The 23,184-nt window shown below is 44.0% G+C and overlaps 1 protein-coding gene across 2 annotated transcripts in view; it reads left to right on the top strand.

The window, feature by feature from the left end:
- micall1a (MICAL-like 1a) overlaps nt 1-21,897 on the top strand; it is a 97,688-nt gene extending 75,791 nt beyond the window's left edge. Inside the window, exons 8-16 of one of the 2 annotated variants that reach the window (XM_072271811.1) lie at nt 850-1,166; nt 4,558-5,063; nt 6,339-6,473; nt 11,292-11,418; nt 13,842-13,932; nt 14,312-14,385; nt 14,476-14,590; nt 16,375-16,421; nt 20,068-21,897. In XM_072271811.1, coding sequence (XP_072127912.1) covers nt 850-1,166; nt 4,558-5,063; nt 6,339-6,473; nt 11,292-11,418; nt 13,842-13,932; nt 14,312-14,385; nt 14,476-14,590; nt 16,375-16,421; nt 20,068-20,192 — 1,537 coding nt within the window. In that variant the 3' untranslated portion in view covers nt 20,193-21,897. Of the gene's footprint in view, nt 1-849; nt 1,167-4,557; nt 5,064-6,338; nt 6,474-11,291; nt 11,419-13,841; nt 13,933-14,311; nt 14,386-14,475; nt 14,591-16,374; nt 16,422-17,082; nt 17,621-20,067 lie in introns of those variants that run through there. The other variant, XM_072271812.1, reaches the window with a different exon arrangement.
- Nucleotides 21,898-23,184: the final 1,287 nt, after the last annotated feature.

The raw sequence follows: 23,184 nt of genomic DNA, 5'->3' as shown, positions 1-23,184 counted from the left end.
AAGGCTCCTGATAAATGTCACTAGTGGATGGTAGGGAGACCACTATGATCCTTTCAGCCACTCATATGGTCCTTTGTAGGGACTTCTGGTCTGATGCTTGGCTGCTTCCATACCAGATGAAGATGCAACTTGTCAGGATGCTCCTATGAAACGCAAATAAGATGCGGGGGGAGACTTGCTTACCTCAATCTTCTAAGGAAGTGGAGACGCTGCTGTGTCTTGTTCAGGGAGGTGATATTGAGGGACCGGGTGAGATCATCCGTGATGTGAACTCCCAGGAACTTGATGCATTTAACTCTCTCTATGGAGGAGCCATGTATTCGCAGAGAGGGATGGTTCGTCTGTTCTTTCCTGAAGTCCACAGAGATTTCTTTGGTCTTCTCCATGTTCAGACTTGGGTTGTTGTTCTCACACCAGTCCGCCAGCTGCCCCACTTCCTCTCTGTACTCCGTCTCATCATCGTTGACGAGGCCAACCACTGTTGTGTCATCCGCAAATTTTAGTTCAAAGTGGTCACAAGGTAGTGATTAAGATTTTGCCGGTGGTTTCAAGAACCAAATAGTTAAAGGGAAGTAGCCATTCTTGAACATAATACAGTAGTAGTTATAGACAAGGATTAGAACTATATGCAGTGGCCATTTTATTTTTAAGATCTGTTTGGGTTTGTACTTCTGCCTTCTGCATTGTGTCACAAGACACATCCTGATCCTGTAGCTTCTCATACTTTGCACTTGTAATTATTAAAATTAAGTTCCATGAAAAAAATGTGCCTCCTGAAAGGAAGTGTGTTCAGTTTTAAAGGAGGTTCAGTTGCCTCCTGGTTCCTGATGCATTATTTAATTCAAACAGGAAAGGAGACACCAAGCCTAAAGACCCTCCTTGGCTCTCGTTGGTAAATTCTGAGCCAAAACGGAGGCCTGCCCCACCCCGGCCTGGAACGCGACCCCAACCCAGTAACACCCAGCGGGAAGCAGTTGAGACTCGCTCCTTAAACCCGTTCGAAGTGGACGATGAGGAGACAAACGACGCGTCTGAGAAAGTGCCCAGTGTAGCGTCGACTGAGACTGTCACCAAACCAAGCCACCCATGGTACGGTATTCAGCCAGCTAACAGTCCAAGGAGCAAGAAGCGGCCAGCACCCCCAGCACCAAATGCGTCGCCGTCAGGTGAGCCTACTCACTCTGTGTTGGCTGTTAAAAGTTAACTCATGGAATGCATTTGAGAAGGAATCTGTCCCTAGAAGATAAGTATTATTTCCCTGATTGTTTGAGGTTGACTTGCAGAGATGTATGGACAGCAGTGGTCTTTACTGATTGAATAATTATTTATTAAATTTGTGATATTTGAAAAGCATCTTAATAAGCCGTCATTATTCTGTTGATAAAATGACCATTCCTTTCCCCTAGAACAGGAGTTCCCAACCTTTTTATGCCATGGACTTTCCGTTAACCAAGGGGTCTGTACACCCCAGGTTGGAACCCCTGCCCTGAAAGTGGTCAGCTCTGTATTTTTTTTTATCACTGAATAGGGAATAGGAGATGTGTCACAATTCAGACACATCTATCCCCATGAGGCTGCAGCTGTTCCATAACTGAGCAAGACAGTATGAACAAACTGCTTCAAATGCTGGAATTCCAACATAAAAATGAAGTGCAGATGCTGTTAGATCTATTGGAAATGCTCAACAGGTCTGATCTACAAAGAGAAACAGAGTTACACTTCAGGTAGACAACTTTTCGCCAAACCCAGGAAAAGTTGCGGCAACACACATCAAAGTTGCTGGTGAACGCAGCAGGCCAGGCAGCATCTCTAGGAAGAGGTACAGTTGACGTTTCGGGCCGAGACCCTTCGTCAGGGCTAACTGAAGGAAGAGCTAGTAAGAGATTTGAAAGTGGGAGGGGGAGGGGGAGATCCAAAATGATAGGAGAAGACAGGAGGGGGAGGGATGGAGCCAAGAGCTGCACAGGTGATTGGCAAAAGGGATATGAGAGGATCATGGGACAGGACGCCTAGGGAGAAAGAAAAGAGGGAGGGAGGGAAGCCCAGAGGATGGGCAAGAGGTATAGTGAGAGGGACAGAGGGAGACAAAGGAGAGAGAGAAAGAGAATGTGTGTATATAAATAAATAACAGATGGGGTATGAGGGGGAGGTGGGACATTAGCGGAAGTTAGAGAAGTCAATGTTCATGCCATCAGATTGGAGGCTACCCAGGCGGAATATAAGGTGTTGTTCCTCCAACCTGAGTGTGGCTTCATCTTTACAATGGAGGAGGCCGTGGATAGACATATCAGAATGGGAATGGGACGTGGAATTAAAATGTGTGGCCACTGGAAGATCCTGCTTTCTGTGGCGGACAGAGCGGTAAAACAGGTTTAAAGTGACTACAGAGTTGGGGAGGGAGAACACACAAAGAAAAAGAGTTGTCTACAATAGAGCGGTGTAAGATGAGGTGCTTCAGATTGTGGGGCTTTGGAACGGATTCAAGGGGAGGTGGGACCGACTGTATTCCAGCGCGTCTTGGGAAGCTTCACCAGTGCCTTTAGGTGAGGGTTAAAATAATCTGGCTGAGATTTGGGCACTGTAAGTTGCCATTGAAAAGAAGAAAAAAGTGCAGAAAGGGTTGGAAGAGATAAGTAACATTGGAACAGGAAATAAAAAGCTTTTTTGGAAAGGACTGAGTTAAGAGTATAAGCTAGCCTACAGTTTACAGTTCATGTAAGTACTGTAGGCTGATTAACCATGTAGGGTTAGACTACAGGCTTCCAACTGGTGGGGAGAAAATTGGAGCAAATTTCGGGGAATACAAAAGCTGCAGTGGTGATAATAGGGGAATACCATTATTTAATTGGATATGGATAACAAAGAGGAGTTTTTGATGGCTGTTCAGAAAAACTTGATCAGTGCATCTATGGCTCAACAAGAAAGAATTGCTGGACTTGACTTCAGGAAATGAGCCCAGCCAACTGGAGCAGTTATCAGGGGAACATCTAGAAAATAGCAGTTGTAAATTTGGAATGGCTATGGGAAAGGAAACCTGCCATTCCAAGGTAAAAAATTGGTCAATTAGAAAAGGGCCAGGTTCAGTGGGTTGAAAGTGTAGTCTAAATTAGAACCAAAGTTTGACAGGCAAAATTCTAATTGAATCTCTTATGGTATAATGCTTTGACTGCAAAAAAAGACATTCCCCTTATCAATGTTCAAAGCCAATTTATTATCAAAGTACATAACTGTCACCATATAGAACCCTGAGATTAATTTTCTTGTAGATACACTCAATAAATCCATAATAGAATAAGTATAATGGAATCAATGAAAGACCGTCCCAATTTGGATGTTTAACCAGTGAGCAAAACCAATTGTGCAAGTACAAAATTAAATAATTAATAATAATAAATAAATGAGCAATAAATATCGAGAACATGAGATGAAGAGTCCACAGACTGTAGGAACATTTCAGCGATGGGGCAAGTGAAGCTGAGTGCTGTTATCCCCTTTGGTTCAAGAGCCTAATGGCTGAGGGGTAATGGCTGTTCCTGAACCTGACGGTGTGAGTCCTAAGGCTCCTGTACCTTCCTCCTGATGGCACCTGTGAGAAGAGAGCATGACCTGGGTGGTGGGTGGGTCCTTGATGATGGATGCTGCTTTCTTGCAACAACACTTCCTGTAGATGTGCCCAATGGTGCGGAGGACTTTACCCGTGATGGACTAGGACATATCCACTATATTCTGTCGGATTTTCCGTTCAAGGGCATTGGTATTTCCATACCAGGCTGTGATGCAGCCAGTCAACGTACTCTCCATCACACATCTATAGAAGTTTATCAAAGTTTTATATGTCACGCCGAATCTTCGCAAACTCCTAAGGAAGTAGAGGGGCTGCCGTGCCTTCTTAATAATTGTACTTGTGTGGTGGTCCCAGGACAGGTCCTCTGAAATTATAACACCAAGAAATTTAAAGTTGATGACCCTCCCCATCTCTAATCCTCTGAAGAGGACTGGCTCATGGACATCATGGAGAGAATTTGGGATCTTACAGCCAGAGTTCCCTTGATGACCAGTCCAGATGTTGCCTGTCTAACTCCTTCCATCTGGAATACAGAAAAGATAAATGGTACTGCAGCACGAGCATATACGAATATGTTCAGAGCTCACAATACCCTGCACCATTATTTATACCATTAAGACAATGTGCTGGCTAAACTTTTGTAACTTAGGGTTTATTCAGGTAGACCCTGCAGATTGCATTTGGTGTTTATTTAGTCCTTTGGTGTCATGCACACATAGTGTCTTAACAGAAAAACCCTGTTAATTATTTTAAAGGTTTTTCCAGACTTCCTGCAGACTCTTCATAACTTATTGCATGGTACCACATTGTGCATCCGGGACTACATACAGTGGGAATGCTAATTATCATTTCTAACTGAATTGCATTTGAAATTTAACAGCACATTGTGTTTATTATTTGGATAAATGGAAGTAAGTGTTTATCTCCTTTTGGTATTTTTTAATTTCATTCCTGAACATCAAAGACAAATTAAGTTTCTCAATCTCTTTCAGCCCTTCGCTCAGCCCAGTCTCCAGCCCCCAAAACAAGCCCTTCCCCATCCCTTAGCATGGAGAGTATTACAGGGGACTCTGCAAAGTCTACTCCGGAATTACACAGAAGATTTGAAGATGGTCCTGCTCTGGCTGCCAAGAGCCCAGAGGCGGCCTGCAAGACTCCGATAGGAGTTAGTGGGGCTCCAGAGGTGGTCAGTGAGACTGGTGGGAGCCCAGAATTGGCTAGCAGAAGCCCATCTGATACCAGCACGATTCCAGAGACAGCCAGTGAGAACCCAGAGATGGCCACTGAGAGTCCAGCGTCAACTGGCGGGAGCGCAGAGGTGACCGGCGGGAGCCCAGCGACCAAGGAGACTACCACAGCATCCAATGAAAGTCCAGCACCACTCAGCTATCACCGACCTCCACCTAAACCACCGTCAGCCCCTAGTCCTGTGCCGTCACTTTATCCATCCCCTGAATCCAACAGAGTAAATGCTGCCAGCACAGATCCTCAGTCAAAGGTAGGTGTGGAGGTGTTGCACAACTCTGCGTACATTAAGTGAAAATATTCAGCTCATCTGAGACAGCCAGAGAGAGTTTGTGAAGGAGGCATCATGCCTGATGAAGCTGATTTCATTATGTACTTTGGGTGGAGAGATGACCAGAGAAATGTCAGTGAATGCAGAAAGTGTTCTGCTTAGTAAAATACTTGGCTACGGTGGACGGTAGTGGTATGGTAAGCAAAATTATTGAACTGTCAGGAAGATGCTATGTGCCAGAAGGCAGCTGGGGTAGTGAGCAGGATGTGACTCATAGTCTGCTGTAAGAATCTGTGTTGTACCTATGTACTAACGCTCCAGTGGATGTAACTTAAATTGTATCTAGGTTTTTTAATGATACAAAATCAATGGCATCATAAAGGTGAAAAGTTCTAAATTACAGAGGTACTGCTAGGTGAAGCAAATAGGGAAACTGTAGGATTGGATCTTGCTAGTGTGAGCTCAGGTTCCAACTACATTCCCATCACCGAGTCCTCTTATTCCACTTCCATCTCTTACTGAGTGTTGAGCTGTCTCAGCACTGATTCTGCAAAGTGAGATTAACCTAAGAATTTGTTTTTAGCCAGTATGGACACAACAGTCTTTGTTTAAAAAAAATAATTCTATGATTCATCGGTTGCTGCTAATCCATTCAAGATCTTGCTTTCATTCTATGCCTGTCTCCAAACTCAGCTGCTTCAGATCTGATGAGCAACAATTTGGAAATTGTTCATTTGTTGAATGACTCAGGAAGTCAAATAGCTGAATGTCAGCACAATCGAGCACATTGCATTTGGACTTGTTCTTACTATCCAGGTGCCACTCCCTGCCCTACCTTTGCATGCAGCTTCGATACGTATGAAGGTAATGCTTAGAACTCTTGTGATAGATACGTACCTCTAGTTGTTGAGAAGAAAGTGGATTGCTCTAGACGAGGGATTCCCATGCACTGGACTCATACCATTAACCAAGAGGTCTGTGGACCTCAGGTTGGGAACCCCAGCTCTATATTGAGTTCAGTTCCAACCATTCATTGAACCTTATTGTGGTTTTTCTATTGCTTTCTGGAAGTAACTAGTTTACTTGATGTGGTTCACTGTCAAATGTGTCAGAACATTGGAATGCCATGATGAGTGGTCTTAGCAAGTTTATGAGGCAAAACTGTTGAAGCACTAATGGTAAACATCCAACACGCAGCTGAATCTCTCCCTTACATTATTCCAACTAACTTTGATCAGGAATTTTTTTTTTTTGCAGTCATCTTGCAAAGAAAATCCATTCGATAGAAAATCATCCCCCGCCGGAGGAGCTGCCCCTCTCAGGCCACGGAAAGGGCCAAAGCCAGCTCGTCCACCAGCGCCCGGCCATGGATTCCCACTGATTAAACGCAAGGTAGGTAACAGATCAGGAGTTTTCAGCCTGTGCCAATACACCTTTCCCTTTATCTTTTTGTAATGAAGCCTGAGCAGATATTTCTTTGTGCTTGTCAAGTTTTATCAGTGTCATATTCCTGGCAGTGGTTGTGGAAGGTGTATAACACTGACAAATGTTCTGTAAAGTCAGCATATTAAAGCTGTATCTGTTTTTGTTTCATTATTCTTCACTGAATACCCGCTGCTAGTCATCCAGACTACAGCAAGCCAAACTGAGCACAGGGTAATCACCATTGCCTGAATAAATGGTATCTGAGGCTTTGTGGTCATACACTTAGAAAGGTTCAAGTCATAGTGTGATAACAGTCGGGAAATAATCTCAATATACTTCGGCACGTTATCAGTTCGTGTACAGTACTGTGCAAAAATCTTAGGCACACATATGCAGCCCGGGTGTCTTAAGAATTTTGCACAGTACTGCATTAATTTTATGTATTGCAATGTACTGCTGTTGCAGAAAAAACAAAATTTCATGATAAACCTGATTATGATATGGGTCACTATTGTGGACTGAGAGTGGGGGGCGGGGAGAGGGGAACCATGGTTGGAAGAAGGGGAGGGAGCAGGAAGCACCAGAGAGACATTCTGTAATGATCAATAAACCAATTGTTTGGAATCAAATGACCTTGCCTGGTGTCTCAGGCTGGGCGTACCTGCACCTGTGCCACACCCCACCTCTGCCACCTGTCCCACACCCTTCCAACGCAACGCCACTCCACCCTCACCAGTCCCAACATCCTTTGCTCCCGCCAGATTTACAAACTCGCTCTCCACTCCACGTTGACAAATACAGCACTGTGCAAGAAGTCTTAGGCACCAAAGCCTTATACTGAATATGTGCCTAAAACTTTTGCACAGTACTGTACCAACCTGATCCCTGACCCGAGAAGGCAGCACAGTTATTAAAGCCACTGCCTCAGTAGCACTGACCAGGGTTCAGTTCTAACAATACAACCATTGTTGGTAGAATCTCAGGTGGTGACAAGAGGGCATACAGAAGTGAGATATGCCAACTAGTGGAATGGTGCCGCAGCAACAATCTGGCATTCAACGTAAGTAAGATAAAAGAGCTGATTGTGGACTTCAGGAAGGGTAAGACGAAGCAATCCTCGTAGAGGGATCAGAATTGGAGAGAGTGAGCAGTTTCAAGTTCCTGGGTGTCAACATCTCTGAGGATCTAACCTGGTCCCAACATATTGATGTAGTCATAAAGAAGGCAAGACAGCGGCTATACCTTAATAGGAGTTTGAAGAGATTTAGCATGTCAACAAATACACTTAAAATCTTCTATAGTTGTACCATGGAGAGCATCCTAGCAGGCTGCATCACTGTCTGGTATGGAGGGGCTACTGCACAGGACCAAAAGAAGCTGCAGAGGGTTGTAAATCTAGTCAGCTCCATCTTGGGCACTAGCCTACAAAGTACCCAGGGCATCTTTAGGGAGCAGTGTCTCAGAAAGGCAGCGTCCATTATTAAGGATCTCCAGCACCCAGGGCATGCCCTTTTCTCACTGTAACCATCAGGTAGGAGATACAGAAGCCTGAAGGCACACACGCAGTGATTCAGGAACAGCTTCTTCCCCTCTGCCAACCGATTCCTAAATGGACTTTGAAGCTTTGGACAGTACCTCACTTTTTTAAATATACAGTATTTCTGTTTTTGCACATTTTTTAATAATCTATTCAATACATGTAATTGATTTACTCATTTATTTATTAAGTTTTTTTTCTCTCTCTGCTAGATTATGTATTGCATTGAACTGCTGCTGCTAAGTTAACAAATTTCATGTCACATGCCAGTGATAATAAACCTGATTCTGACTCTGACCTCAGGTGCTGTCTGCATAGAGTTTACACGTTGTCCTTGTGATGACTTGGGCTTCCTGTGTTCCAGATTCCATATCATCCACTGTAGATTACCTCAAGTGTGTAGAATGTGGGAAGAACAGACTGGGGTTAGTGTAGATGGGTACCTGATACTCAACGTAGATTCTCTGAGCTGAGGAGCTTGTTCTTGCGCTGGATAACTCTGCATTTCTTCTTCATCGCTGTCTTAAATGGCAGCCTGCTTATCCCAAAATCCATCCCCATATCACTGCTCTATCCAGGCACACAAAATAATCTCTCAACATCTTCCCCCCCCAGAATGCTGTCTATTTCAGCAAGTCTTCCTTTTTATTGTAAACTCTCAAAAATCAGCTTAAATCTACATGAAATAACCTTCAGGTTAGGAAAGGAGACCACATTGCACATGCTACTCACAAAAAAGAGTAGTCTGTACAAATACAAGAATAAGGAAGATACCTTTATCAAATTGTAACAGAAAACAATGTATTCTTAGCTTTCCTCATTGCTCCGCAGCTATGAGGAGGTGTCTTTTAACATTGACGTGGGGGGAGGTGTTGGTGCAGCCTTCTGAACTTTTCTTAGCATTGCGGCAGAAATCACCTTTTGGTTCTGCAATCTAACCCTTACAACAGCCACAGTGTGTTTCATTTCTCTGCTTGAATTTCTTTGCGGGCCATGACGTAATGATCAAATTCCCATCACCTGTTTTCATTTGTACAGGTATCCTAGCTTGGACAAGGCTGAGGTTCTTGTATTTGAGGTCTCTATGTCTTCCTGAGTCAAAGTGACACTCTCCTGTTCCTGATTATTGACTGAATGTAAACCACTGCCTACTTCACTGGCTATGACATCCCCTGATGCAAAGTGTGTAGCCTACACTTGCTGTTACCACTTCGTAATGTCTCCAGATCAGCTACTGGAAGCTAGATTTAAGCTGTAGACAATTACTGGAGAAAGACCTAATGGATTGTCTTCCACTCCCTTGTGAATGCCCAAGTTAGTGGGGTCTTTCATTCATTTTGTTATTATTATTATTCTATGCATTTATTGAGTATGTCCACAAGAAAATTATCTCAGGATGTATATAGTGACATATATGTACTTTGATAATAAATTTACATTGAACTTTGAGTGACATATGCAATCTTCTATTCCTCTGGAACTATTCCAGAACCAGTGATTCTTGGTTGATCCCCTCTTTTAGAACCATGGGGTGTAGTCCATCTGATGCAGATCTACCTTCAGACCTTTCTGCTTCCCAAGCACCTTCTCCTGAGTAATAGAAACAACACTCACTTCTGCCCCTTGACATATTGCTGGTATCTTCCACGGTGAAGACTGATGCAAGATACTTAACTTCCTCCCTCTGCCATTTCTTTGTCTCCACCCCCCCCCCCCATTGCTACCTCTCCAGTGTCATTTTTCACTGGTCTGATAGTCACCCTTGCCTGTCTTCATCTTTGAGGCATATCTATCCTCCGCCTTTTGAATTGTCTCCACAAACTTCAGCTGTTATTTTTCTGCTGTCATCCCTGCTGGTGTCTCCTTTCAATCAACTTCTACCAGCTCCTGTCTTATGCCTCTGTAATTCCCTTTACTCCACTCTAATCCTGATACATCTGACTTTATCTTCTTCTCAAAGTGCAGGGTGAATTCTATCATATTATGATCACTGCTTACCTTAAGCTTCGTAATCAAATTTGGTTCATTGCACAACACCCAATTCAGAATTGCCTTTTCCCTAGTGGGCTCATTCACAAACTACTCTAAAAAGCCATATAGTAGGCATTCTACAAATTGTCTCTTAGAATCCAGCACCAAACTAATTTTCCCGATCTTTTTGCAAATCGAAATCCCTCCGTGACTATCATAACATTGCCCTTTTTACATGCCTTTTCTATCTCCTGGTGTAATTTGTATCCCACATCCTGGCTACTATTTGGAGGCCTGTATTTAACCCCCATCAGGGTCTTTTTACGCTTTCAGTTTCTTAACTCTACCCACAAGGATTCGACATCTTTCAATCCTATATCAAATCTTTGAGGATTTGATTTCATTTTTCGCAGAGCCACCCCAACCATTCTGCCTACCTGCTTGTCCTTTTGATATAATGTGTATCTAAGACGTTTTGCTCCAAGCCACGACGGTGATGCCCACAACGTCATACCTGCTAATTTCTAATTGCACTACAACATCGTCTACCTTATTCCATATATTGTGTACATTCAAACACAATACCGTTAGTCCTGTGTTCATCACACTTCTTGATTTCGCTCCATGTTGCACTTCAGCTTATCCCACTGACGGCAATTTTGCCCTATTATCTGCCTGTCCTTCCTCACCGTCTCACTACACACTGCATCTACTTGTGTACCAGCTGCCCCATCCTCAGCCCTGCCACCCCAGTTACCATCCTCCTGCCCCCACCCACCCCCTCCAACAGCTCTAGCAAACCTGCCCGTAAGGATATAGGTACCCCCCCACCCTCCACCCCCAGTTTAAGTGTAACCTGTCCTTTTTGTACAGGTCATACCTTCCTCACAAGAGATCCCAATGGTACAGAAATCTGAAACCTGGCCCCAATTCCTCAGCTAGACATTCATCTGCCAAATCATTGTAAGATGTAAGAAACATCCTCTCCATGTCCATTCTAAATTTTATTGTATTTCTTTAATTTTCCTGTAAATGCCTGCAAGAAAATTAATGTCAAGGTGTATATGGTGACATGTATGTACATTGATAATAAATTTACTTTGACTTTGAGATAGAGCCTCTTTGAAACTAATCTGAGAATGAATAAACTTTTCAGCTGATCCAACACAAATGAGATTGAGTAGTGTTAACCTGTACTTCAGGGTAGGGATTCACCCTCCTTGAGATCTAATTTGTTAATTTTCCTGATCTATGGTCGTCATCGTGTGATTTTTCAGGTACATGCTAATCAGTACATTCCAGAGGAGAGTATCCAAGGAGAGTTGGAACAACTGGAGCAGCAGCTTGACGAACTGGAACTCCGTGGAGTTGCTCTGGAGGAAAAACTGCGCAACTGTGAAAACGGTGAGTTCGGCAAACCCTCATTGAACTAGGAAAGCGGGGCAAAAGTGCTTGTGTTTATTTGCACTTTGAAGGATATTAGAGAGTCCACTAGTACGATAGTTACTGTCAAAGGAAGGGAATCGGGGCTGCTTGTTTGTACATGTCAACGTGATGGCCGGACTTTATCTGATTTGAATTGGGGGACTTGCGTTGGAGCAGTCATGGACACAGGTCCCCTGCTGTCCTGTAACCTCATAGCCTGACAGGGTCTCAGTTTAACACTGCACAGGACAATAAATCGTTTTTTTTTTGACCAGCACTAATTTAACAGCCTACATTTGTGTGTTCATATGTGAATGGGGGGAGTCCTATTGGTTACAATGGACGTGGAGAGGATGTTTCTTATAGTGGGAGAGTCTGGGACCAGAGGGCACAGTCTGAAAATAGAGGGACATCCATCTAGCACAAAGGTGAGGAATCTCTTTAGCCTGAGTATAATGAATGTGTGGAATCCATTGCCACAGATGGCTGTGGAGGTCAAGTCACTGAGTGTTTTTAAAGTGGAGGTTGCTGGATCCTTGATGGGTCAAGGCGTCAGTGATTACAGGAAGAAGGCAGAAGAATGGGGTTGAGAGAGAATAAATCAGCCATGATGGAATAGTAGCCCAGACTTGATGGGCTGAATGTCCTCATTCTTCTCCCTAGTGTTACGTCTGTGGGGCTGGGACCTGAGTAGAGGACATTCTGATTCAGAGGTAAGAAAACAGAGTCATGGCTGAGACCAAAGTGTGGCAGCAGTTTAGACCCCAGGTTAACTAGTTCCTACCCATTTCAACCGGCTGGCACCACATGCCTGTGCTTCAGTTTTTGCTAAAACATCTCCACATGGAATTCTTTCAGGTGTCTTCTTGGAGCCACTTGAATAACATTCAAAGCCATTCCTGCAAAATAGGAATAAGTCTCATTGAGTGGATTACACAGGAGAAATTTATATAGCCTCTAGTTAATTATCAGCTCAAATACGTTGTCGCTGCTTTCCTTCATAACAAACTCTATGAACTGATATCAGACTAGAAGATCTTATTTAAAACTCCTAATTTAAAGTAATAGTGATGGTTCTGAAAGCCACAGGGAGATTTTCTGAGCTGAGTACTTTCAAAGATACAACCAGATCATTATTCAGTTCCTCAAAAATGACTGTTAAGCTTTGGTGCTGGAGATCGAACTGTGTTTAACCCCTGTCATTACACCACAAGGATATTTTTTCAACCTGTTTGGACAATAGCTTCCTCCTTGTCTTTAACTCTTTGGTGCTTCATTTCAATTGCCACTTCACCTGGGGCTCTTTAAAGGGAAAACTGTCACAATCCATCTTTAGCGTCATCCATTCATTACACACAAGGGTTCTTCCCTCCTTCTCTTTCCCCCCCACCCCCAGTCTTCTCTGTTCCACACTTCAGATCCTCAAATCAAAAATAATTACTGTTGAACCATACATGGATACAGCCGAACAAAACAGTGTTCCTCCGGGGCCGAAGTGCAAAACATACACAGCACATTCAAAGTAGTGAGCACACATACAGTCATGCAAAAAAATATATAGCCCAAATCCCTGAGTGACATGTCCCACAGATTGATGGTGCAGTTCTCAGAAGTGCGCAAATACACGCATACAATCCAGCTTGTCATTCCATTGATCAGACACTGGGGGGCAGCACCGACAGGAGAGGCCAGCCCCCAGTCAAGCATGGTTGCCACGCAACACTCCCTCCGGTGTCTCCTTTCATGGGCTGCAGCAGCAGGCAAGCCTGCGCTTGAGGGCTAGTCCTTACTATAACTGACGCCACACAGCTCCCCCGCCATCTGTTGCGCCACCAAACAAGGGAAACGGGCCTGTGGCATCTTACGTCATCAATTTCCAACAGAGTCTTGCAATCACAAGAGAAACATTCAAAACAATCACCCACGGTTACACTGCACACACCATTTTCGATGCCTTCCTGTGGCAGGCAGCAACTCAGTCTCCACCAAGTCCAGCTCCTCTGCCTACAAGGAGCTTCAGACCCAGAGTTCTTGGAGTTCAGCATTGTCTTGTGACTGTGTACAAAAAAAAAAGTAAATAAATAAATAAAATAAAATAAATTTAAATCTCACCTTTGCTTGGCGCCTGAGAGACTACTGGGTCCAAAAGCACCATCACCTTACCCCAGTACCCTTCTCTGCCCCCGCACTTCTCACCATTACACCCACTATCTCTTTCCACACAGCTCAGAGAAGCCCTCGACTCAGTGCAACCACTGCTTACCCCCCATCTTCTGCTGCAGCCCAGCCTGCATCCTCTCCACTTGGGCCCCTGTTTGTGGAGCTTGAGGAAGTAGGCATACTGGGGAGGGAAGAGGGCTTGTCACAGCGTCTGTCAGAACGCATTTTGTTTCCCCCTCCAGATGATGACGAAGATGATCTTCTGGTCGACTGGTTCAAATTGATCCACGAGAAGCATTTGTTGGTTCGCCATGAATCAGAGCTTGTCTACACGTAAGTTACCGGCGTCTCATTGTGTGGGGATCAAAACCTGCATCCCAACACAGTTCTTTCTGAATGTTTCCAGCTTCCCTTTTCCCACATGGGCTAAGATTTACCTCCCCACCCTCCTCTTCTATACCTCCGTTAGGTTGTCATCAGTGTTTCACCCCCTGTGCCGCTCCCTGCCGCTGCTGACCCTGTCGCCGCTGACCCTGTGCTGTTCCCCACCTCCTCTTCTGCTTCCAGCTCCTCTCTCCATACTGACCCATTTGTATTACTGAGTGATCTGGTGATTTGTTCTTTGACAAGCTGTTGCTGATACAAGCAGAAATTGTTGAGTCCCCTTCTCATTTGCTGGCATAATAATCTGCTGCCCATCTTTACCCCCTAGCTTTAAACAGCAAAATCTGGAAGAGCGGCAGGCAGACGTGGAGTACGAGTTGCGCTGTCTTCTTAATAAACCAGGTGAGTACCTGCAGTGTGCCGAACCCAGGAGCTTCCTTACCACAGTCCCCAGCTGCCTGAGGCTGACCGCTCCTCTATCTGTCCCCGCAGAGAAAGATTGGACAGACGAAGATCGAGCACGGGAGACAGAACTGATGCAGGAGCTGATTACGGTCATTGAACAAAGGAATGCCATCATCAACAGCTTGGATGAAGACCGACAGCGGTAATCTGCAGATGAATGTGGTTATGGGATGACAGGCTGTGGGTGAGGGACACAGCAAGGTGGAGCACAAGCCCCTCGTATTTGGGGTACTCATTCAGAATAATTGGCTGATTGGCATATTATGCCGAGCAGATGAAGATTAGGGGGTTATGGGACATTTGTGGAATATAACCCCCTGTGGAATTTAGGCATAGGCTAGAGAATGTCTTCATCTGTCTATATATGATGGGTACAAGGTAAAAGAAATTAATATTTTGTAGTCGACTATTTTCTGGGATACTGTATCGTACAGTATATTTATAGCTCAGAAACAATCAGCACAGAATACAAAGTTCAAAGTAAATTTGTTATCAAAATACATACTGTTTATGTCACCATATACAGACCTGAGATCTGTTTTCTTGTGGGCATACTCAGTAAATCCAATAACCGTAATAGAATCCATGAAAGACCGCACCAACAGGGCAGACAGCCAGTGTGCAAAAGACAAACTGCAAGTAGAAAAATAAATAAAAATAAGCAATAGGTATCGAGAACATAAGATGGAGAGTCCTTGACAGTGATTTTGGAGGTTGTGGGAACAGTTCAGCGATGAGGCAAGTGAAGTTATCCCCTCTGGTTCAGGGTCTGGGTGGCTGAGGGGTAGTAAGTGTTTCTGAACTTGGTGGTGTGAGTCCTGAGGCTCCTTTACCATCTTCCTGATGGCAGCAGCGAGAAGAGAGCATGACCTGGGTGGTGGGCGTCCCTGATGATGGATGCTGCTTTCCTGCAACAATGCTCCATGTAGATGTGCTTAATGGTGGGGAGAGCTTTACCTGTGAAAGACTGGGCCGTATCCACTACTTTCTGTACGCTTTTCCGTACAAGGGCATTGGTGTTTCCATACCAGGCTGTGATGCAGACAGTCAGTATACTCTCAACCATATATCTATAGATATTTGTCAGAGTTTTAGATATTGTGCCAAATCTCCTCTAACTTATAAGGAAATAGAGGTGCGGCCGTGCTTTCTTCATAATCGCACTTGTGTGCTAGTCCCATTGATAGCACCAAGGAATTTTAAATAGCTGGTTGCCCGCCATGCTGGGTGCAGTCTGTTATTAATTCTGTTACGGTTATTGGATTTATTGAGTATGCCCTCAAGAAAACAAATCTCAGGGTTGTATTTAGTGAAATATACAGTACATACTTTGATAATAAATACCCTCTCCACCTCTGATCCCTGGCTCATGGACTCCTCCAGTAGTCAATATTCAGCTCCTTGCTGACATTGTTGTGGCACCACTCACCCAGATTTTCAATCTCCCTCCTATTTGCTGATTCGTCACCACGTTTGATTTGGCCAATGACAGTGGTGTCACCTGCAGACATTGGAGCTGTGTTTGGCCACACAGTCATAAGGGTAAAGTTTCTATCTGGATGGTATAGGTAGCAGATTGTTGGTTACAGATATTTGGTCTGGTTGTGAGGGAATAGGATCAGCATATATTGTGTCTCCACGTGACAGACAGAATAGTGGAGGACAATTTCCTCTAGTAGTTACTGTGGGGTTACAGGACCACAGGCTTCCTGGGGATGATGGGGAAGGATCATGGTATAGACTTCACATAAGGTGAAAAGCTCAGGGTACTGGGGTACAAGCTGCCCGGAAGACAGACACAGGACAGACAGTCGGGTACATAGTTCTTGCAGGTGATGGGGCAGGCAGAGGATGGTGAGGTACATTTTGAGACTAGTCGACCTGAACGGGGAATGGAAAATAAATTCTCATACAACTGTCTTACAGAGAGGAAGAAGAGGATAAATTGTTGGAAACGATGATTAAAAACAAAGGTAAGATTATTGTTTGCACTTAATGTAATGGGGGAGTGTTTTAACATAGAACAATATAGTACGGGCCCTTCACCCCACAATGTTGTACCGAACTTTTAACCTTCTCTCAAGATCAATCTAACCCTTTCCAACTTTTCTTTCATCCACGTGCCAAAGAGTTTCTTAAATATCTTTAATGTACCTAACACCTCTGGCAGCGTATTCCACGCACCCACCACTTTCTGTGTGGGGGTGGGGGAACCTGCCTCTGACAGCCTTTCCTCCAATCACTTTAAAATTATTCCCTTTTCATATTAGCTATCCCTGCCCTGGGGAGAAAGGAGCTGGCTGTTCACTCTTATCTAATACTCTTACCATCTTGTGTATCTCTATCAAGTTACCTCACCCTCTTTCATTTCAAAGCGAACACTCTCCATCAATTCCTTTTGCAACAACTTTTACCCAAGGAATAATTTTAGGTGGTGGGGCGGATACATCTTGATCAGAAGAGGTGTAGGCAACGTTCCCTCGAGGGTGTGCACATGTGCACGCTCGCACACCTTTTGCTACTAGTGCACAAAGGAAATTAAACTGTGCACAAAAGGTTGTCCCCCTCCACCTCATGGAATGTAAAGTATATTTCATGATCGTACACAATCATATTTCCTTTTTCTGGTTTCAGATGCGAATGGTGTTGACAACATGGAGTTTGTGATGATTTCCCTGCAGATTTTAGAACCGGCTTATTTAAACTCTTTTTATTGAAGAAATTATTCAGTGCACACGTGTTGTTGTCACTGGGCATAACAATTGCACAGCACAAGATTTTTGTGCATGCTGCTCATTGCAGATTAGGGGGAACGTTGGGTGTGAGGTGCTCCTTCTCTCCGCTAGCCTGCAGGTCACCCTCTGACAAGGTGTAGCACCTGCTTAGCCCCTGATCGGAGTCACGTGAAGCCGTGGGAGCAGATGGCGAATGGTCGTATGAGCAGCTGGTCCATATCATAAGTCCTGGTTATGCGACCACTGACACCAGGCCGACAATCTCAGAAGAGTATTGACGATGGCTGAGGTCACCCATCTTGTGAAGACGCTGCCCAGAAGAAGGCAATGGCAAACCACCGCTGCAGAAAACTTTGCCAAGAACAATCCTGGTCAACACCATGATCGCGCACATCATACAATACAGCACATGGTGATGATGGAATAATTTACAGTAGCCATGAAGCTATTGGAATGTGGGGGAAAACCAGAGCGCCCAGTCACACATGCAGACTCCACACGCACAACCAGCACCCAAGGTCAGGTTCAATCTCGGGTGCCTGAAGCTGATGGGCAGCACCACTAACTACTGCAGCATGATAATTTGATTTTGTCATTCTTATCCTGTTCAAATCCTTCCTTAGCCTCAGTCCTGTCTACATCTATAATCTTGCCCAGCCTTAAAATCACCCTCACATGTTCTATTACCTAGAAATTACACAGACAGACATGCAGGCACACACAGAGACTTCATCACGAGCTGAAACTTCAACTACGTGCATTTATATCTTTAGGATTCATCTCTAAACCTTGCTTTGAATTGTAACCTAAAGCTATTTTTTAATTATTTGGCCTAAAAACTCCTGTGGTTTAGCTTCCTGTGAAGCTCATTGTAATGTTTATCTGTGGGAAGGGTTCTCTATAACGCAAATGATCCAACACATTGGCATGTACCATTCATTGTGAATGCCCAACCTGCCTTTCCTCTGACAAGTTACTAGCTTATCAATATCATTCTGTGTGTTAAGAATACCCTCACGGTCAACAGGACCAATTTTCATGTCTGCAAACTTGCTAATCATACCTGTACTACACCACTGTCATAGCCACAAAAGCAACCATATAACCATATAACAATTACAGCACAGAAACAGGCCATCTCGGCCCTTCTAGTCCGTGCCGAACTCTTACTCTCACCTAGTCCCACTGATCTGCACTCAGCCCATAACCCCCCACTCCTTTCCTGTCCATATATCTATCCAATTTAACTTTAAATGACAACACCAAACCTGCTTCAACTACTTCTGCAGGAAGCTCGTTCCACACAGCCACCACTCTCTGAGTAAAGAAGTTCCCCCTCATGTTACCCCTAAACTTTTGCCCTTTAACTCTCAACTCATGTCCTCTTGTTTGAATTTCCCCCACTCTCAATGGAAAAAGCCTATCCACGTCAACCCTCCTTTGACATCCCCCACTGTCTCCTGTTACCAAAACAATATTGAGTCCAGTTTTTCCACACTTGCTGTTTTAAGCTTTAAACCCTTTGGGAACACGTTTGCCCTGATATCTTACCCTTTTAGTTTATAAGACCTCCACTTCCCAGATATGAATTTATTGGTATGTAGCTGTTCCCAGTCTTTTTAATATTGAAGTTGATCTTCCCCCCAAGTCAGTCACTTAACTTTGGAACTATCTTTTCCCTTTCTATAACTGCTTTGAAATTTAGAATTTCACTTTAGAATGACACTTTATTCACTTGCCTGACTTTATATTCCCTCAATATCTGGCACTGCCCCATCCCTAGTGATACTGTCTATATTCCAGCACTATAAACTCTCTGGATGCATTTCAAAAGTTCTGCCCCCATCTAATCCTTTCACACAAGGGTGTGTCAGGTTATTGGGGAAGTTGAATCAGCTACTGCTGTAACAATAATCTCTTTTTCATCTCTGTGATTTGCCTGCATTTCTGTTCCTCTATCTTCTGACTATTGGGAGGCCTGTTGTACAATCCCAGCAAACTGTTCACTCTTTTTATTCTTAAGCTCTACCATGTGGACATATTGGAAATTCTATCTAAGACGTCCTTCCTCATTAGCAATGGTATCCTTGATCAGCAATGAACTGTCCTCCCCACGCCCCACTTTGAACTCTGGACTTCGGTATGGCCTGTAGATACAAACGAGTGTTTGGGTGAGCAGCAAGATAGATTTGCTGACTGCTGCATGGGAACTTAGTTCACAGTCCACGGTTCCAACATGAGTACTTTTCAAATTATGATCAGTTCACTGAACCCGGCCCTAACCTGGAGATGACCTGGACCCTGGAATGTTGATTTGACTGTCTTTAGGATTCCAGACTTGAAATCATTTTTTCCATAAGGAGTTGAAAGACTAGAACAGTTTGTTTAAATTTTTTTGAAAGAATTGCAAATCTTTACATTTTTTTTATAGAGGTCTAAGGCTGGTCTGTTGTTGAATAGTTTTATCGATAGATTCTTTGTCAGTGGCGGAATTGAGGGGGATGAAAATGGCGCCGGAAGCCACATTAATAGTCGAGCAGGCTTGAAGGGCCATATAGCTGATTTTGTGACATTACGTAGTCCAGCTTCTAACCCTAGAGCAGCATCTCAGCTGTCTCTAGAGACTTACAAGCCTTGTGTGTGGTTCCAGGGTAGGATTTGATCCCCAAACAGACTAGACCTCCAGATCTTGTAGTCCCAAAGTCCATGGCCCTAATCTGCCCTCCTTCAGACTCCAGCCACACCTCCACCCCCCCCACCCCCCCGAGTGTGGCGTGTCCTCTGCCTCCTCTGGATCCAGGCTTCACCTCTTATACAGGCTGTGTGGGCCCTTTGTCGGCTTCAGAAATGTGATCTCTAATCACCGATTTTTTTTTTTAAATAGATTTCCACAAAGATCCAAACAGCGAAATGAAAAAGAAGGCAAAATTCAAACCAAGCAAGATGCTGAAGTTTCTTAGCAACAAACCAGAGGGAAAGTCGAAGGGTGCCAAAGAGAAGAACTTGTGATGGGGAAAGAAGTGCTGTAATGCAGGGAGAACTGCAGGAGTGGCTGGCACAGCTGACCGTGCTGGGAGCAGTTCTGCTCCACCATGTCTGGTGACTGGCTCATAGGAGTCTCGTACTTGATATCAGGCAGCTCCCTCATGTGCTGACTGAGGTTGCTTATTATATATCATTATATGTGCAATAGAAACCTCTACAGTACTCCCTTTATTTTTGCTTAGTGCAGTGTTAGCTTACTGGTTAGATGTTCTGTTCCTTTTGCTAAAGTTGTCTCATTTCCACCATGTGGTTTTCTGCAAAGTTTCACAGCTGCAGAGTTGAATGCTCGCGTTCGACTTTCCTGGTGCTCATTCACCGAGGGCTTGTTTTAAGGTCACGCCCGGCTGTCACTCAGGGCTGTAGACCAGAAATGTGCCTTTCCAGTGTGAAGACTGGCCCGCTTCCTGCTACATTCTGCTGCTGTTCAGCGTGGTGTGTGAACACTCGGCGACCCACTGGTGATTCACAATTCTGCGCACTGTGGAAGGTTATTTTGTGCCATTTATCTATCGTCAACTTAAACTTTGCAAAGATATTAACGGTATTGCAAGATGCTGTATTGGACCTATAACTCAAACGATAGGTTATAATAGTTCCTCTGCAGCGTTGAGAACAGGATCTGCTAGCACTTAATAGCATGGTGTGACAGTGCAGTGTGTGGAGTCCAACATGCAGGCATGGTGTGATCTATTACACTGTCGCGCTTCCTACAAATACTCTGGGGGCTTTGCTTCGGGTGGAAGTATGTCCAGAGCACTTCTGAGTAGCTTAAGACTGGCTCCCCAATCCTACTCTTCGTCTATCAGTAGATCACTATGCAACAAGAACCTTCAGTCTGTGAAATTCTTCCAGACAGAACTCACCACATCAGCTTGACTTCCGTCATCTTAAGTACTCTCACTCCGGTGCCACAAGTTAAGCATTCAACTCTGCCCTGAAGGATGTTGAACGTAGTGATGTAAAGAGTATTCCTGTGCCACTGTGAAACATTGCAAAACTTCTTTAAAAACTGGTAGAACATGTCCTTGTGACTAAGTGTATGCATAAATACACTCTCATGCTTACTTCTTGAGTGTGTGCACACCACATAGGTCCAGTTACTGAGACCAGCTAATACAAACGTGCTTCCAAACCTAGTTAATTCATAATGAAGTATGCTTTCAAACATAGTTAAGTCATTTAAGATGGTGGTGAATATTGGCAACTTAGGTCGAGGCGTTTGATCTTGTGGTGTTCGCTGAGCAGACGTTTCATCACCAGTTGAGGTGACGTCCACAGGTCACAGTTGTTGGTGTTTCTCTCCAGGAGTGCTCACGTTTATATAACCCCCCTCCCCATTCATTTGCTTGCCTCAGTCCTGATTGGCTACCCATTCAGTTGACCTCTGAATTCTATTGGCTCGCGTTTCTTTGGCTCTTAGGGGTCCATTGACAATGATCCATTGTCACAGTACAAGAAGGATACCAGTTTAACTGAGACACTGTGGAGGCAAACACGAAGTAGGCACAAGAATTCTTAGAAGCGTGGTTCTCTTTTGATAACTCCGAAAGCAAACATACAGTATCAAAATAGATACCATCTATGAAACCGCTAAGAGCCATAGAAACATGAGCCAATAGAATTCAATGGTCAACTGAAGGGGTAGCCGATCAGGACCGTGGCAAGTGAACGGGCAGCTATATAAATGCAAGCACTCCCAGAGAGAAACACCAACAACTACGCACTGAGGATGTCACCTCGACTGGTGATGAAACATCTGCAAGCTAATCACCAAGCTCGACGAACATTGGAACATCAAGAGTTAAGTCATAATGAAGTACGCTTTCAAACGTAGTTAAAAAATCATAGTGAAGTATTGCTATTAATATTGCACTTTAATCGACCAGTGAGGTGTTAAATGCTGTTGATATTTTTCAACAGGTCACTCACACAAGCTTCAAGCTAAAATTTAGTCATCTCCATTTGAGTCAGTCTCCAGACAATCTTGAGTGCACTTTGGCCGTGCTCAGCCTACATTGCAACAGGCTGCATTGCCAGCCAGTGAGCTCCCTGTTAGGTGGTGTTCCTAGTTCGGAAAGCCGAGGGGCGTTACCAGTCTGATCCTAGTTCGGAAAGCCGAGGGGCGTTACCAGTCTGATCCTAGTTCGGAAAGCCGAGGGGCGTTACCAGTCTGATCCTAGTTCGGAAAGCCGAGGGGCGTTACCAGTCTGATCCATGTACTTACAGCACTAGCTTATCAAAGGCGACTTGCAGATAAATGTGTTCCAGCAAGAAACAACTTCAGTTTGGAATTCATGTATGATCCAGACTTTTCAGGGACTCTTCAATTTGTTTTTGAAACTTAATCCTTCAGTAGATTGGATAAGGACAACATATTCTATTAGCCTAAAACTGGACTGACACTCGGCATTCGCACCCCTACCCTGATTAACATAGTGTGTTGAAGTTCTATCAACTCTTAGCAATAATTGTATCCCTACCTAACATACAGGAACAGCTGCAAAAAAGCCTTAATCCAATTTATTGTCGAATCTTCAGTTTAAAGTCTTTATAATACTTATTGTAACTGCATTATTGGTGCCATGTCTTTGTATTAGTCGTTCAATTATGGTATTACTTTCATAAGTTCATTCAGACCATCTTGCTGATCCAAATTTTTGACTTTTACTGTATCTTACCTATTTGTATATAATATTTATTGAAACACAAAAGAACTGTTCTAAAGCTATATTATTCTGCTAACAAAATTGATAAAACTGGGTCTTTTAAAATGGAAGGTTGTCCAAATGTGTGTCTGGTGTGTGCGACAGTTGATTGTGATGGCAAATCCTATCTGCATGTTACTCCACGTGTCCTGGGAGCAGTCATTGCCCTACTTTAAGCAATGTATTTCTGATATCTGGCAGATTGTATTGATTGAGCTGTCGGAGCCATTGGTTTACTTCTCAAGCACTAA

This window comes from Mobula birostris, chromosome 11 (genome assembly GCF_030028105.1).
Source record: "Mobula birostris isolate sMobBir1 chromosome 11, sMobBir1.hap1, whole genome shotgun sequence".
Classification (NCBI taxonomy): domain Eukaryota; kingdom Metazoa; phylum Chordata; class Chondrichthyes; order Myliobatiformes; family Myliobatidae; genus Mobula; species Mobula birostris.
Note: the sequence above shows the minus strand (reverse complement) of the source record. Positions and strands in the feature narration are given on the sequence as shown.